General features: G+C 35.7%; 1 protein-coding gene across 1 annotated transcript in view; it reads right to left on the bottom strand.

Annotated features, from left to right (window-relative positions):
• The window catches only part of clmpb (CXADR like cell adhesion molecule b), a 117,094-nt gene extending 104,618 nt beyond the window's left edge, over nucleotides 1–12,476 (bottom strand). Inside the window, exon 1 of the mRNA XM_039647347.2 lies at nucleotides 12,071–12,476. Within this exon, the coding sequence (XP_039503281.1) occupies nucleotides 12,071–12,101 (31 nt within the window). The 5' untranslated portion in view covers nucleotides 12,102–12,476. The remainder of the gene's footprint in view (nucleotides 1–12,070) is intronic.
• Nucleotides 12,477–13,965: the final 1,489 nt, after the last annotated feature.

Raw genomic sequence — 13,965 nt, 5'->3', positions numbered from 1 at the left:
ATCTCAACTAAATAAATTATTATAAAGTTGATTTGACAAAAGAAAATATGTTGTGATAACAAATCTTGAAAATATATATATATTTTTTTTTACAGTTTTTGACATGTCAAAACAAAAAATTTAAAATAGTAGAGCCAATCCTTTTTAAAATTCGGACTAAAATGGAATTGCGACAGGGAGAAATGAGCCAAACAGTTGGGACACGTTTATAAGTAAATTATAAATTTAAACAATTCAGTTTGCATGGATTTAATTATCAAACCTCAGAAAGTATGAAATATAAATAAAACACTGGTGATTATATGATGATAACATTAATGTCTGTCTCATTTTTTTGTGTCTAAATTAAGGGAACTGTGAATATAACAGTCATCCTCTTGGAAGTAAAAACATCAACTTAACTAAGTTTAGAACACAGCCTTGAAAAATCCTCAGTCCTGGCCTGCATCTCATCAATCAATCAATAACTGATCGTTGCAAACATATTCCGCTTGTGCCGTTCCCTTCCACTAATTAATGACCTTTCAGAGGTAAAGTATCCGCCAACAACAGATGAGTAATTCCATGAAACAGATTCCTTTGCAATGTGATTTCTTAAGTAGCCTTCATTTCTGTAAGAATGCTTAGAAGTGCTAATTTTTGCAATGTTTTAAACGGACATATTATGACCGTTATGTGGTTTTAAGCATTTCATTTGCAAATATGACAAATGCAAAAAATGCATGCATTACTCTTAAAACAATTAGAGAATAATACACTCTCATCACATGAGATAATAAAATAATATCTACAGTAATGGTTTGGACATGGAATGACTCAAATGCATCCTTTCAACAGATCATGACTGAATTGACTGTCGATAAGAGCAAACCTGTAGACAAAACAATGTGGTCAAGGACGAGCAAAAATGATGTTGGCAGGAACGATGGAAATGAAGTGAGACCCTGGAGCAAACCAGTTCAAAAGAGCAAATGGAGTGGGCTGCTAGCAGAGCTAATCGACTGTTTCAAATCGCAAGGAACAGCAGGTGTCTAAATAGAGCGACGTGGAACATTTCCCCTCACTTTCCGTCTCCAGCCTTTCCCAGAACAAAGAGAAAAACATGCGAGAGTCTAAAGGCCGCGCTCCGCATGGAGAAACATGCGTCTGCAGTGGAGAAGATATCTATCTATCTATCTATAATCAATTCAATTCAATTACAGCTGCCTGTCAAACCAATGGAAACAAAGCAGGAGTCTCATGCTAATGAATTCCTGGTGGGAGACAGAAGATGCTTTCCTGCCTGACGATGAAACATTCCTTCCTGCTGTAATAGAATATCTTGCTTTGAGGCATTCTGTGCATTAGCTATGAAAACATCAAGCAATCAAAACATAAGCATCCTCTTCAGACTGCCATATTCGGATTTCACGGCTCTCGGATAGCAATTATCAGTTGATTTGGATGGATATACTGTACAGAAGACTTGTGGCAACAATGCAACAAAACAAAGAGGGAAAACTCATTTGGAAGACGTTGCGTCATTGCATCAGACACCACTGCAGGTGCATGCAATCTTATCAGAAAATAAATACAAAAGCACAGTGGGAAGCTGCAGATAAAACAAAGAGAAATGTAAATTAGCACAGAGCATCAGTGCAAAAACACATTATGCCTACGATCGCGAAACAACTGCTGCATGAAATCAGATCAGAGCAGAAAATAAAAGCTTAATGAAAAGAACACACACCCTGAAAATGCCACCATCCATCAGTATTTTTTAAAGAAACTTAATTTTGACATCAAATTAAGTCAGTCATTAGGAACTTGGTGCAGTGCATATTGACATGTCATTTTTTAAATGTACACAAGCGCAAAATACAGACACAGAAGAGGGGAATTCACTTTGTCGAATTAAAGTCAGCATGAAATCAGAATTGATCATCCCAAATCGTCATATAACTGACGTTTTGGGACGTCTTTTGACCATACGTCAATATTCGCCTTTTTAGGGCCCCCTTAAACGTCGGTAGATGAGGTTATGGGATCCTAACTCTACCCCATACCTAAACTTAACCCTAAACCTAACCCGTCACCTAACTGACGTTAAAGGTAAAGCGTCAGTTGTATGACGGCCCGGGATCGCCATCTACCGACGTTTAAGGGGGCCCTAAAAAGGCGGATATTGACGTATGGTCAAAATACGTCCCAAAACGTCAGTTATATGACGATTTGGGATGAGACTGTGTTAAATTGATCATATTTACTTGCACATTTCTAGTCTTGAACACGTGGTGAACAATTAAAGCCTAGTTCACACTACATGATTTTAAGCCCGATTTGCAAATCGTTGAGCTCGCCCACAGGTCAGGGTGTTATCGCGTGCAAATCACGGGGGATTAGCACCAACACTGTAAAAAATATTGTTGGTTTGACTTAAAAAAGTAAATAACTTGGTTGCCTTAAAATTTTAAGTTGATTGAACTGGAAAAATTGAGTTAATACAATGAAGGAGATTAATTTAATCATCACAAACTCAAAATAATAAGTTATCTCAACTAAATAAATTATTATAAAGTTGATTTGACAAAAGAAAATATGTTGTGATAACAAATCTTGAAAATATTTTTTACAGTGAATCTGTTAGCATGAAAGAGCCAACAACGCATTAAAGACGCACGCAGACGCATCGCCGAGCCCAGAAAAAATATCTAGCATGCTAGATATCCAGAGCTGTCGCACGTCTCAACCTCAGTGATGTCATGAGCTACAGCCAATCAGAGTAAGGCATGGGTTGAGGTCAGTACACTGTAAAAAAATATTGTTGGTTTAACTTAAAAAAGTAAGTAACCTGGTTGTCTTAAAATTTTAAGTTGATTGAACTGGAAAAAGTTAGTTAATACAATGAAGGAGAATAATTTAATCATCAGAAACTCAAAATAATAAGTTATCTCAACTAAATAAATAATTTAAGTTGATATGACAAAAGAAAAAATGTTGTGATCACAAATCTTGAAAATATTTTTTTACAGTGTATTCTTCACTGGGTATCGGCACGCGTGCTGTTTCGCGTCATTTGCGGTTCGTTTTATCGCATGATTTTTCTTGACAAAACGTGGTTTGTACAGTGTAAAAAAATGTGTTCATTTCACGGTAAATGAGCGGCTGTGGTTGCCAGAAATTTACAGTATAAAAGACTTTGCGGTAACAAGGTTTTACAGACTTAAAATTTACAGAAATAAACCGTATTTATTATCTGATATAATGTTAAATTATCGACCAATTGAAGTATTACTATCTGTTTTGTACCATTGTAATACACTGACAACCAAAAATCACAGCAGTGATGAGTCACATGATATATGAATGCTCATCACATGACACTCTATCACATGAAATTTTAAAAAGGCAATAAACATTAATTTAACAACATGTCACATAAAACCCTAATGTACATAACTGAATAGAAAGACTAAGCAAACTATGAAGAAACAAGCTATTTCAGAAATTCAAAAATACATCAAATGCGAAGTGTCACGCAGGGAATTGTGGGAATGTCAATTTACGTTTTTTTCACTGTAAATTATACGAGTTGTTCATTTTCACTTTAAAAACTGTAAATTTAACAATATTTTACAGTAACATGACAAGAAATGTAATTTACCATTAGCTAGATCTGTATATAGTATATATCCGTATATAGTAAGGAACGGTTCTGTTAACCAATTAACAGTTTTTCACTGTAGCATTTTTACAGTCTTTTACCGTTAAAATCACGATCATTTTTTACAGTGGGAAAAAAACACGTCACGCTCTATTTTTTACTCAAAAAATACGTCACAAAACTGAAGTTCACTGTGATTATAAGTAACTTATTGTTGTTGTTTTTTTTTGTTTTTTTGTCATGTTTGGAGCTTGACATTGATATTTATTTATCATTGTATGGAAAAGAGATCTCTGAAAAGTTTTATTTGAGCTCGCCGATGGACAGAGGGTGGAAATTTAAAGGAAATTGTGGTAAAACTATCATTTTGGTGATGTGATCTGGTGAGTGGTGACAACACTGAAGAACATTTGCCATCACAGCTCTAGTCTCTAGCTTCACTTATACCACACAAACACATTTTTCGAACTCCAACAAAACCGTCTCAGCGGATCAACAAAGCTGTATCTCTCAGAATAGAGCAGGTTATCTCCTGGGTATTCTTTCCTGAGCAAACACTTACTTTTATATCTATGATCCTCATGTACACTCTTCAAAATTTGATAAGATATGATTTTTTTTCTTCCAGAGCCGCAATCTTTTTGGCAATCGGGTTATTTATTTATTTATTTGTCTCTCTGAATAGACGGATCACTGCTCCTCACTGGAAATGGAAATATACCTGTTTCCCTCCCTCCCCAAAAAAGTCTAGATCAAAAGCTGAGCTCAGAATAGACAAGCACGCCAGTCTCATCCGTGCTGCATGCTTTCACTGAGGTACTGTTTCCTTTCTCGAGAGGACGTAAGCAAAGCCTCTGGCTCAGGCGGAGAGTCTTCAGTCGATATACATCCATGATGAAATCACTGCTACCAACATGATGCAAAAGCTGAGACACTGTTCTGTTTGCTCTTTCTTTATGCTTTAAGAAAGAGAATAAATGCAGACACATCAGGGGAATTCGGAATAACTACATACTGCATTGTTTCTTTTACATAAACTGTACACGATACTCGACTGCGAGTGTGATATTGAGCAACTTGTGTTTTACTTTGCCTGTTTTAGTTCCACCCAAGAAAATAGATCCAAACGAAGCTGAAGTTAAAGGGATACTCCACTTTTTTTTTGGAAATAGGCTAATTTTACAACTCCCCCAGAGTTAAACAGTTGAGTGTTACCGTTTTTGAATGCATTCAGCTGATTTTTTTTTTATATATTTAGAAAAATATCAGTAACCAGACAGTTTTTGGTCTCATTGACTTCCATAGTAGGAAAAATATATATACTATGAAAGTCAATGAGACCAAAAACTGTCTGGTTACTGATATTCTTCGAAATATCAGAAAATCGGCCGGATGGATTCGAAAACGGTAAAACTCAACTTTTTAACTCTGGGGGAGTTGTAAAATGAGCCTATTTCCAAAAAAAAAGTGGAGTATCTCTTTAAAGCCAAATTACACTGTAAAAATAAAAGTGGCAACAGATTACAAGCAATATTATTAATTCAATTTAACAATAGAATCAAGTAAAAATTAATCAAATTAATTCCTTAAAAGTTAACCATTTAAAATTAGTAAAACTTAAAAAAAAAAAGTCCATTTAAGTCACCATTATGGTGATCAGTGTTTGTTTTAGGTTTGTTTTAAAATTTTGTTTTTCTCCTTCAGTGATTCTGCTTGTTAACATCAGGTGTCTTCAATGTTGGCAATTTTTATGGTGTAAACTATACTAATTTTAAATGGTTAACTTTTAAGTAATAATTTGATTAATTATTACTCAAAGCTAATTTGTTAAATTTAATAAATAATATTGCTTGTAATCTGTTGCCACAATTTTTTTCGATTAGATAAAGCATATTAATTTTTTACAGTGTAGCACATCTACATAAGTGTTTTTGAAATTGACACGGTTGAAATTGACACTTATTTCTTCACTGAATACTGAGCTAATATAACCAAAGATACAGCTAATAAAACCAAATTACATTTATAACAGACTTTTGTTACTGTTTAGCTCTTTCAAATAGGATAATTTACATTTATTCAATTAATAATAGGATAAAAATAAATGAATATATACATGAATACTCATGGGCATATTATATAGTAAACATGTAGTATTGCACATGTAGCCTACGATATCAAAACACATTCATTACCTCATATCATTACACAAAATTCTCACCCCATTATTCATCGTTTGGTTCATTGGCAATTCTCCTGGCTATATTGTTTATCATTGCGCTATCTCAGCTCCTCATTGAGGACCCTCATCAAACTGTTTACACTCACTGCAAACAGAGTACTTCCAGGAACCAGGAAGAAATTAACTGCCCTTGCACCATTGACTTTCATAGTTATTTACTGCATCAAATAATGCACTCAATCCTCTATTCTATCTCTTGCAAATAAGCATGGAGGTGGCGATTAGCGAAATCCTGTTGGGCCATGCGATCCTAGAAGCCAAAACCTGTGTATCGGGGCGGGGGCCGCTCGTGACCAACGACTTATGTAAGCGAGCCGGGCTTTGCTACAAAACGAAGCAGCTGGATTGAATTATTGTCAAACCAGACCATTCATGAACATCTGTCAAAGGTTAGCCGTAAAGGAAAATAGGCAGTTCCTGTTGAGCGGCTCCAAAGTAATCTGGGAGTAATTTAGCCAAGGGAGTCAAAAGAGTCTGAGATTTATAGGCTAGAGAACGACTCAAACGTGGCCTGGTGTTTACTGTGGCTTTCTTTGATTTTTTATTTATTTTATTTTTTTTCAGTCAAGGAGTGTGTTATAGTTATTCATTGTTGCAGACATTAACGTTTTCTCCATTAAGAGTTTTATTTTTATATTTAAGACAAATACAGCTAACATTTTCTTATAGTGGATTTGAGACAGGGTGGTTTGAAATGCCAGGAATGATTGATCTCCTTGCATTAATATGACTATTTATTTTTTGTTAAGGAATGATATTCCTTTATACTCTCACAATTGGTTGGACAAACAGATATAGTTCTGTCCCAAGCAATTATGTATATATACACACACTAATGTTCAAAAGTTTGGGGTTACTCAGATCATTTTTCTTGAAAGAAATTAACTTTTATTAACTTTTAACACCAAAAGTGACAGTCAAGACATTTACAAAGTTACAAAAATATTTATATTTCAAATCGAGTTCCTTTTGTTAAATTTGTCTTCAACAAACGATCCTGAAAATAAATAAATTAATAAATAAAATAAATAAAAAATCAGTTTCCCACATTGATAATAATTTTTTTCAATGTTTATAGAGTAGCAAATCAGCATATTATAATGATTTCTGAAGGATCATGTGACACTGAAGACTGGACTAATGATGCTTAAAACTGGAGAAAAAAAATAATAATGGATTAAAACTGGATTAAAAAATTAATATTAATAATAATATTTCACAATATAACTGATTTTACCGTTTTTGATCAAATGAATCAACCCGATCACAGCAAAAGAAACAGCACATGTTCCTCAAGGCCAAACGAGTAGAATAACACATCTGGAGAACTCTTCAAGCTGTTTGTCTGCTCTGAGAGGAGCGGCTGCGTGACAGCACAGGGAGAATATTGAATTTCAGGACTGAGTTGAGACAATGTCACCTCAGATGTTCTGCAGGAGGATTGAGGAGGTTGTTCTCACTGCACCAGCTAACTAGAAGCTCAGAGACGAGTCCATAATGTTAATATCCCATGACAAAAAGAGTATCCAAGGAGGAAAAACATAAGTTAGATTTGAGCACTGTGTTTTTGTGAGGCCCTAAATGCAGATAGGCTTGATTTGAACGATATCCTGATGGAAAACATCGGGAATGTTTATGCCAGACAGTCACCCAAACCACTTCGGGAAAATTGCAATGCTATTTATGTTGCCTAACCAAACATCTGAGCTTCAGTAAACAAGGCAGAAAAAAAAAAGAATCGAAATCTCCAGATGAAAATTTCAGCCACTCGAAACCCACTGCACATACTAAATTAAAGTCTGCAAAAGTTTTCTCATAAATATTTATTGCAAAACAAAACAAAACAACAACAATCCTCTTAAAATATAATCATAAGAGCGTTCAGTTGCACCATTATGTATTAAAATGCCAAAGATCTCATCACTACGCAGCATTTTATGGTAAAAGTTTGCAAGTGTTCCTCGTGCTTATTCATTCTGTACACATTTCCTGTGATTCAGGAGCGTGCGCATCGAGCTGTCATTTTATAACCTCTGGGTCTGCTGTGTCCTGTCATTTTCAGATATGAGAGATCTTCTTACTGCCTGTGGTTATCAGCCAAATATAGCACAGGATGGGAAAACGAGTTATTTAACCAACACTCTTTCGTGATAGCGTAACTAATGGCAACCTGATTTTCAAAACATTAGGCTGATGACTGCATTCATTCACTGAATTATGAAAAAGTCAAACGTCTAGTGGTCACGCCACATTCACACAGCAACAGAATCCAGTTGTCAGTCCTGTATTTGAGTCCGAAAAGGAGACATGGTGTTTGCACATACATAGTGTGTACACAACCACCCTGTACTGGTGAAAATCCACCCACTCCTCTTTTTTTAATTCCCATAAATCATGTCTCAAAAGCGGCCATTTGCATTTCTACCTTTTGTGACCTCACATTACACAGGCCCCGCCCATGACTGCTGGAAGACTCCGCCCTATTAGCATAGACTCCGCCCTCAGTGAGCTGTACACAGTGTTTATCTCCTCGCCGGAAATAGTTGTCTGTCACGTCATACACGGCAAGAGAGACGCTCTGCGCTGCACAAACGTATGTCTACCGACTATTTGTTGTGTGTTTTCATGCGTGGTTTTGCTTTTGGTAACTTACATCGACGGAGATATCGCATCTGAATGTTTTATATCCAGTCACTGTTCTCCCTTGGTATAAAACTGCTGATGAAGATTTATGAACTCTTGGCTCGATTGGACTTGTCGTATCAAACATAATAAATCTTTTTAAGTTTTATGGACGTCGCCATCTTTGATGTGGTTACGGGCAATATGGTTACTGGTGAGAGAATAATACGGGCTTGAATCCTGTTCTGTGTTCATTCAGACTGTATTTGGGACTTTGAGATTCGCACCTGTAAGTACACTCTAAAAATGCTGGGTTGTTTTAACCCAACTTTGGGTCAAATATGGATAAACCCAAACATTGGGTTAAAAATGTAATTAAAAAATGTAACCCAATGGCTGGGTTTGTCCATATTTGACCCAAAGTTGGGTTAAAACAACCCAGCAATTTTTAGAGTGTAGATGAGGCTGTCAATCCCCAAAACTGAGAGTGTGAACGTCATGGAGTCTCTCACGTGTTATTATGGTTCCATTATTCCTGACAAGTACATTACAATCTGGTATTACTTCCCAGACTTCCCATTTAATGTTTTCCATTCAAGTCAGTCAGGATGAGCGGGGTTAGACTATTATCATCCATTTGGTTAGCTGTGATTTCTGCACAGTTTGGTTGGTTTGTCCTTTTTTAGCTCATTTCCAAAGTAGCAGCAGTTCATGTCTGCAATAAGACTTTTAAATAAATATTACTTTCCTCCAGGGTGCTACACTTAAATAATGTAAGATCTTCGAAAGCATCAAATCAAATGAAATGGAAATTACCCAATTATGCAACATTGATTCACTCTATCATTGAGCATACTCAGCAATGAGATGAGCTCTACACGCCAAACATACCAGTAATAAAGCTTTTTTTTCCCCCATTAAATGTTGTTATACATTGTTAAAGACATGCACTTATAATGATGACACTCCAAGGCTATTAAATTAAACTAATTTAATGCAGAATCCAATGGGATTTACTACAAGCACAGTGTCAGTTCTCAATCCATTCCTCTCTCACAACACAGACCAAGATAATCATTAACCAAACAAACAAAAGCTAATAAGCATGACCTTTAAAATGCCGTAACCTGATTGATAAATCAATATTTCAAGAGTGCTCAAAGTGAAACGGGATTCTATCCCTTTATAAATAAATACGCTTAGAAATGATTAGTTTGAATTTGTATATCTGTATATTAGATATAACCATCTTACTTCATTTGAAGCAAATGTACAAACATGAAGGATTTTATTCTTTACATAAAACCAATATTTCCCATGATCTGATGCACGTGTCAGGGCGCATGAAAAACACTCTGTCTTCTCTTGCCATCTTGCCATTACCATATAATGGGATTACACCAACTAGCAGCCTCCCATAGGTGTGTGGGTTACAGTTTCAGCGCTATAAGCAATGCATTGGTAACACTTTACATTGCAGTGTAGTTATTAAACATTTCTAACTAATTAGAATTAGGTATGCAATTAATTTCAAATTAAGTCATGGACACTTACGTAAAGTGTTACCAGGCATTTTATACTTCTATAAGGCAGATATGTTAGCTGTAACATTGATAGTTTAAAGTTGGTAGTAAAAAAGCAAATACAAACATAGCAGGTAACATTTAAACAAGGGTTCATGCATAAAATGAAAGTAGATTTGAACCCAAACATTGAACTATTTATTAACAGTTATTTTTGTATGTTAGTCTTTTACATTTATACTCTTTGTGTTTTGTAATTGTTTTGCTGCACATTTAGCTGAAAACTATCTTTATGCTATACAGGTTCCCAACGTGACAACTTACCCCAGACAGTGGGACAACATGCCCTGGTATGGTATGGTATGGTATGGGATAAATGCTTTATTTCGAACAAATAAAAAATAAAAACAATAAATTGGAAACGACTATATATATATATATATATATATATATATATATATAATCACAAAATTTTTTTCTTTTGTCAAATCAACTTAAATAATTTATGTAGTTCAGATAACATAATATTTTGAGTTTCTGATGATTAAATCAATCTCCTTCCTTGAATTAACTCAATTTTTTCATTTCAATGAACTTAAAATTTGAAGGCAACCAAGTTACTTCATTTTTTAAGTTAAACCAACAATATTTTTTTTACAGTGCATCAACAAGCCTTTGCTAATGGGTTGTGTGTTAAATCTTTGTTCCTCAGATGGTTGTATACCTACGAACTCTTTATGGAAAGAACTGAATTTCAAAACAAACTAATTTCTGAGAAATATCCAATTCGCAAACACTTTACTGAAACATTTGAGGAAAAAATGAAAGCATGAATTATGCTGATATACAATAATAGAGTGAGGAGAGGATTTTGGAAAGCTGAGTGTTACAGCAGCGTTGACCTTCTCAACACGCCACGGAGAATGCGCGTGGAATTTTAATACAGCTTATCATACATTTAAGAAACACAATAATAGCCAGTCAGACTCAACACACATCGCTTTCATGCTGCATCATATAGACGCGCAGAGGACAAGATGAGACAAAGTTTGGCGCAGTGATTATAATAAACGATGGGTCACGCGCACTAAACTACGAACGTGCCGCCCGAGAATTGGACAATGAACCGCGCGCGAGACGATGGAGGACTCCCAATGTGACCCATGCATGCTTTCACACATCCTCCAGCACACGCAGACACGCGAGATCCTCGTGCCCACCGGACAGCAGCGGCTCGCGCCACCGGCTCATCACTGGACGTTTAACATGGGGATCTATTTTCGTCATCAGATGTCACAACAAATTAAGAGACGTGGATTGGGCGGCGTGCCCTGTCTTTGTTCCGCTCTGCAATTTAGTGCCGTAGCACAAATCTTAATACAAATGCTAACATTTGTTTTGTATTTGGATGATGCATGCATACCATGCATTATGATTAAATGTTTCCATAAATGCACATTGTAGACTAGCGACTGTCTCTCCCATTATGTCATTGGGGTCTCAGACACAAATACAGTAGAACAATGTAAAAAAATACAAATAAAACAACCTCAAATTCGTCATAAAAAAATAAAACAATTGTATGCCCTTCCTGGGTTCAAACCTGGTTCAGACCTTGAGATTTCATTACTGGGTTTTTGGATCAGCATTTTGGTTTTTGGGTTCACAAAAGCACCAGTACATATGGATTTCTAAAGAACTAGTGAATTAAAAGTTCTCCAGGGAACTTTGGGTTATTTTTTCAAGAGTTGTCTGAAGGGTGTAATTAGAACCCCCAAACCAAAAGCATCTGGATTTGATTTACTCCACTGGGTGGGGGTCTTGTTATGAACAGGACTTTTGACTATTCTGTAGGTTAATTGTTATATTTATACCTTCGTACTGAAGACTTCATCCACTGCTCAAACTTATTTGACACGGATGAAGGTGAAGAATATGTTACTAACGATAGGATCGGACAACTTAAAACACAAGGTTAGCTTTCCAAAAAATAAAACCGCATGCCATACCCTAAAGGAATAAATAACTCAGTTTACTTACAGAGGAACAAGGAGCGGTATGTTGCAGACATCACGAATCCCGAATGAACTGGAAGTCCTTTATTGATAATTGGAAAAAATGAGCAATGCGCCCCGCTTCCTTCACTGTTCTTCACGCCGTCTCAAGTGTTCAATCACCAAAGCTGTAGTAAAGCAGAAGTACTTGAGGAGAGAAATGAATCAGCTGTCTATTAGGAGACGAGCACAAGGACAGCATAGCTGGACATGCTGAAAGACGAATCCATCATCAAGGACTGGAACATCATCTCAACGTTTCCATCCGTTTCACCGTCAAATCATCAAAGTTCCCGTTCGCACTGAGGGAGGACACGCGTGTCAGGTTGCCGTTGCGCGGTGTCCTCTCTCTCTCTTTCCCTCTCTCTCTCTCTCTCTCTGTCCCTCCCTCTCTCAGTCTGTGGCCGATGCAGAAGAATGCACAGCGCGTGGATGCTGAAGGATGGAGACCTCTAGAGTCTAAAGTACACTAGTCTCTCGCACTGGATGGAGAGGGATAGAGGGAGCACATGTGCTCTGATGGAAGCGGATGCAAAAAGCCACAGTGTAAGAACAGTAGCTATGTTAACAATAGTGTTGCTGCATACACGACACGTCATTCTTAATATTTCATTTTGAGTATTTTTTGTTGTTCCTTCATAGGCCCTTTAATACAGTTATGCTATAGAAGGATCTTGCAAAATCAACGATGTTTTATCATATAGTGCATTTAGCATCCCATGTAATCAAAGTGTTTAATAATAATATTATTAATACATAAAATAATAATAATAATTAATTAATTAATAATAATAGTATTTGAAATTTTGCGGTTAAATGGCTATGGATTTATATAATACAATTAAAATAAATTGTATACTGTCGCTAGTACTTATTTATTTATATTGTATGGTTTTACAAATATCAGATATCGTGTGCAACAACATTTTTTTTTTTTAAATATTAACTTTGGCATTGTAATAGATTTGAATATATCAACACAATAAAATATATTAGACTAAAAAATAAATATGGTTACACTTTTTAGTGTGTCCTTCACATTTAAGTGAGTAGTATTAATTAACTAGGCTATTTATGGGTTGGGATTTAGGGTTTGTTGCTTGTAATTTTGCATAATTTACTGCTATTACTTTAGAAAGTACATGTCGCAAGACACTGTAAAATGACGTGTCTCTGTCTGTTTTTTTATCTTAATCAATGGTGTGAATAAGTGCATAAATGCATACTTAATACTTAAATATTTGCTATTCCATCTTCAGTCTCCTCCCAATTATGAAATATAGTTGCTAATTGTGTTAATAAGGGAGATTTTCCACAAAGATGCTATATGGAATTCACTCCAATAATGGTGTGCATCCTCATGAATAATTTGGTCGTAATCAGCAATATCAGCTTTTTGAAATATTATAGTATATAATAGAATTACTTTATTTTTAGAAGAACCGATTATCTGTCAGCGTAGGTTCCAGCAAATAAGTGCAGCAGCTTTACCTTTAATTTTAGGCACAAACTCAAATGTTCACAAAACACTTTATTGTCAAAAAAAACTGACAATAAACCGAAAGACGCACATGGTTTAAATACACAGAAAATGAGGAATAATGAGACCAATTAACGAAATCAAATCAGTAACCATGGAAACGAACAGGCAAAGGACAGAACTAATTAGCAATCTAGAAAGATAACAAACAAACAAACACAGACATTCACAGAATTGCTTTAGCATGATTTTTAAATCATACTGTACTTATCGGACCTTATCAGACCTAATCATACTTATCAGTTTGTAGCAGTAAAGAAAGAGATGTCATACCGATCACAAGTTCAGTATGGAGTACCACAAGGCTCAGTACTAGGACCCTAGTACATGCTACCCTTGGG

The sequence above is a fragment of the Pimephales promelas genome, chromosome 10, assembly GCF_988280905.1.
Source record: "Pimephales promelas chromosome 10, fPimPro1.hap1.1, whole genome shotgun sequence".
Classification (NCBI taxonomy): Eukaryota; Metazoa; Chordata; class Actinopteri; order Cypriniformes; family Leuciscidae; genus Pimephales; species Pimephales promelas.
This window is presented reverse-complemented; position numbering and strand designations above follow the sequence as displayed.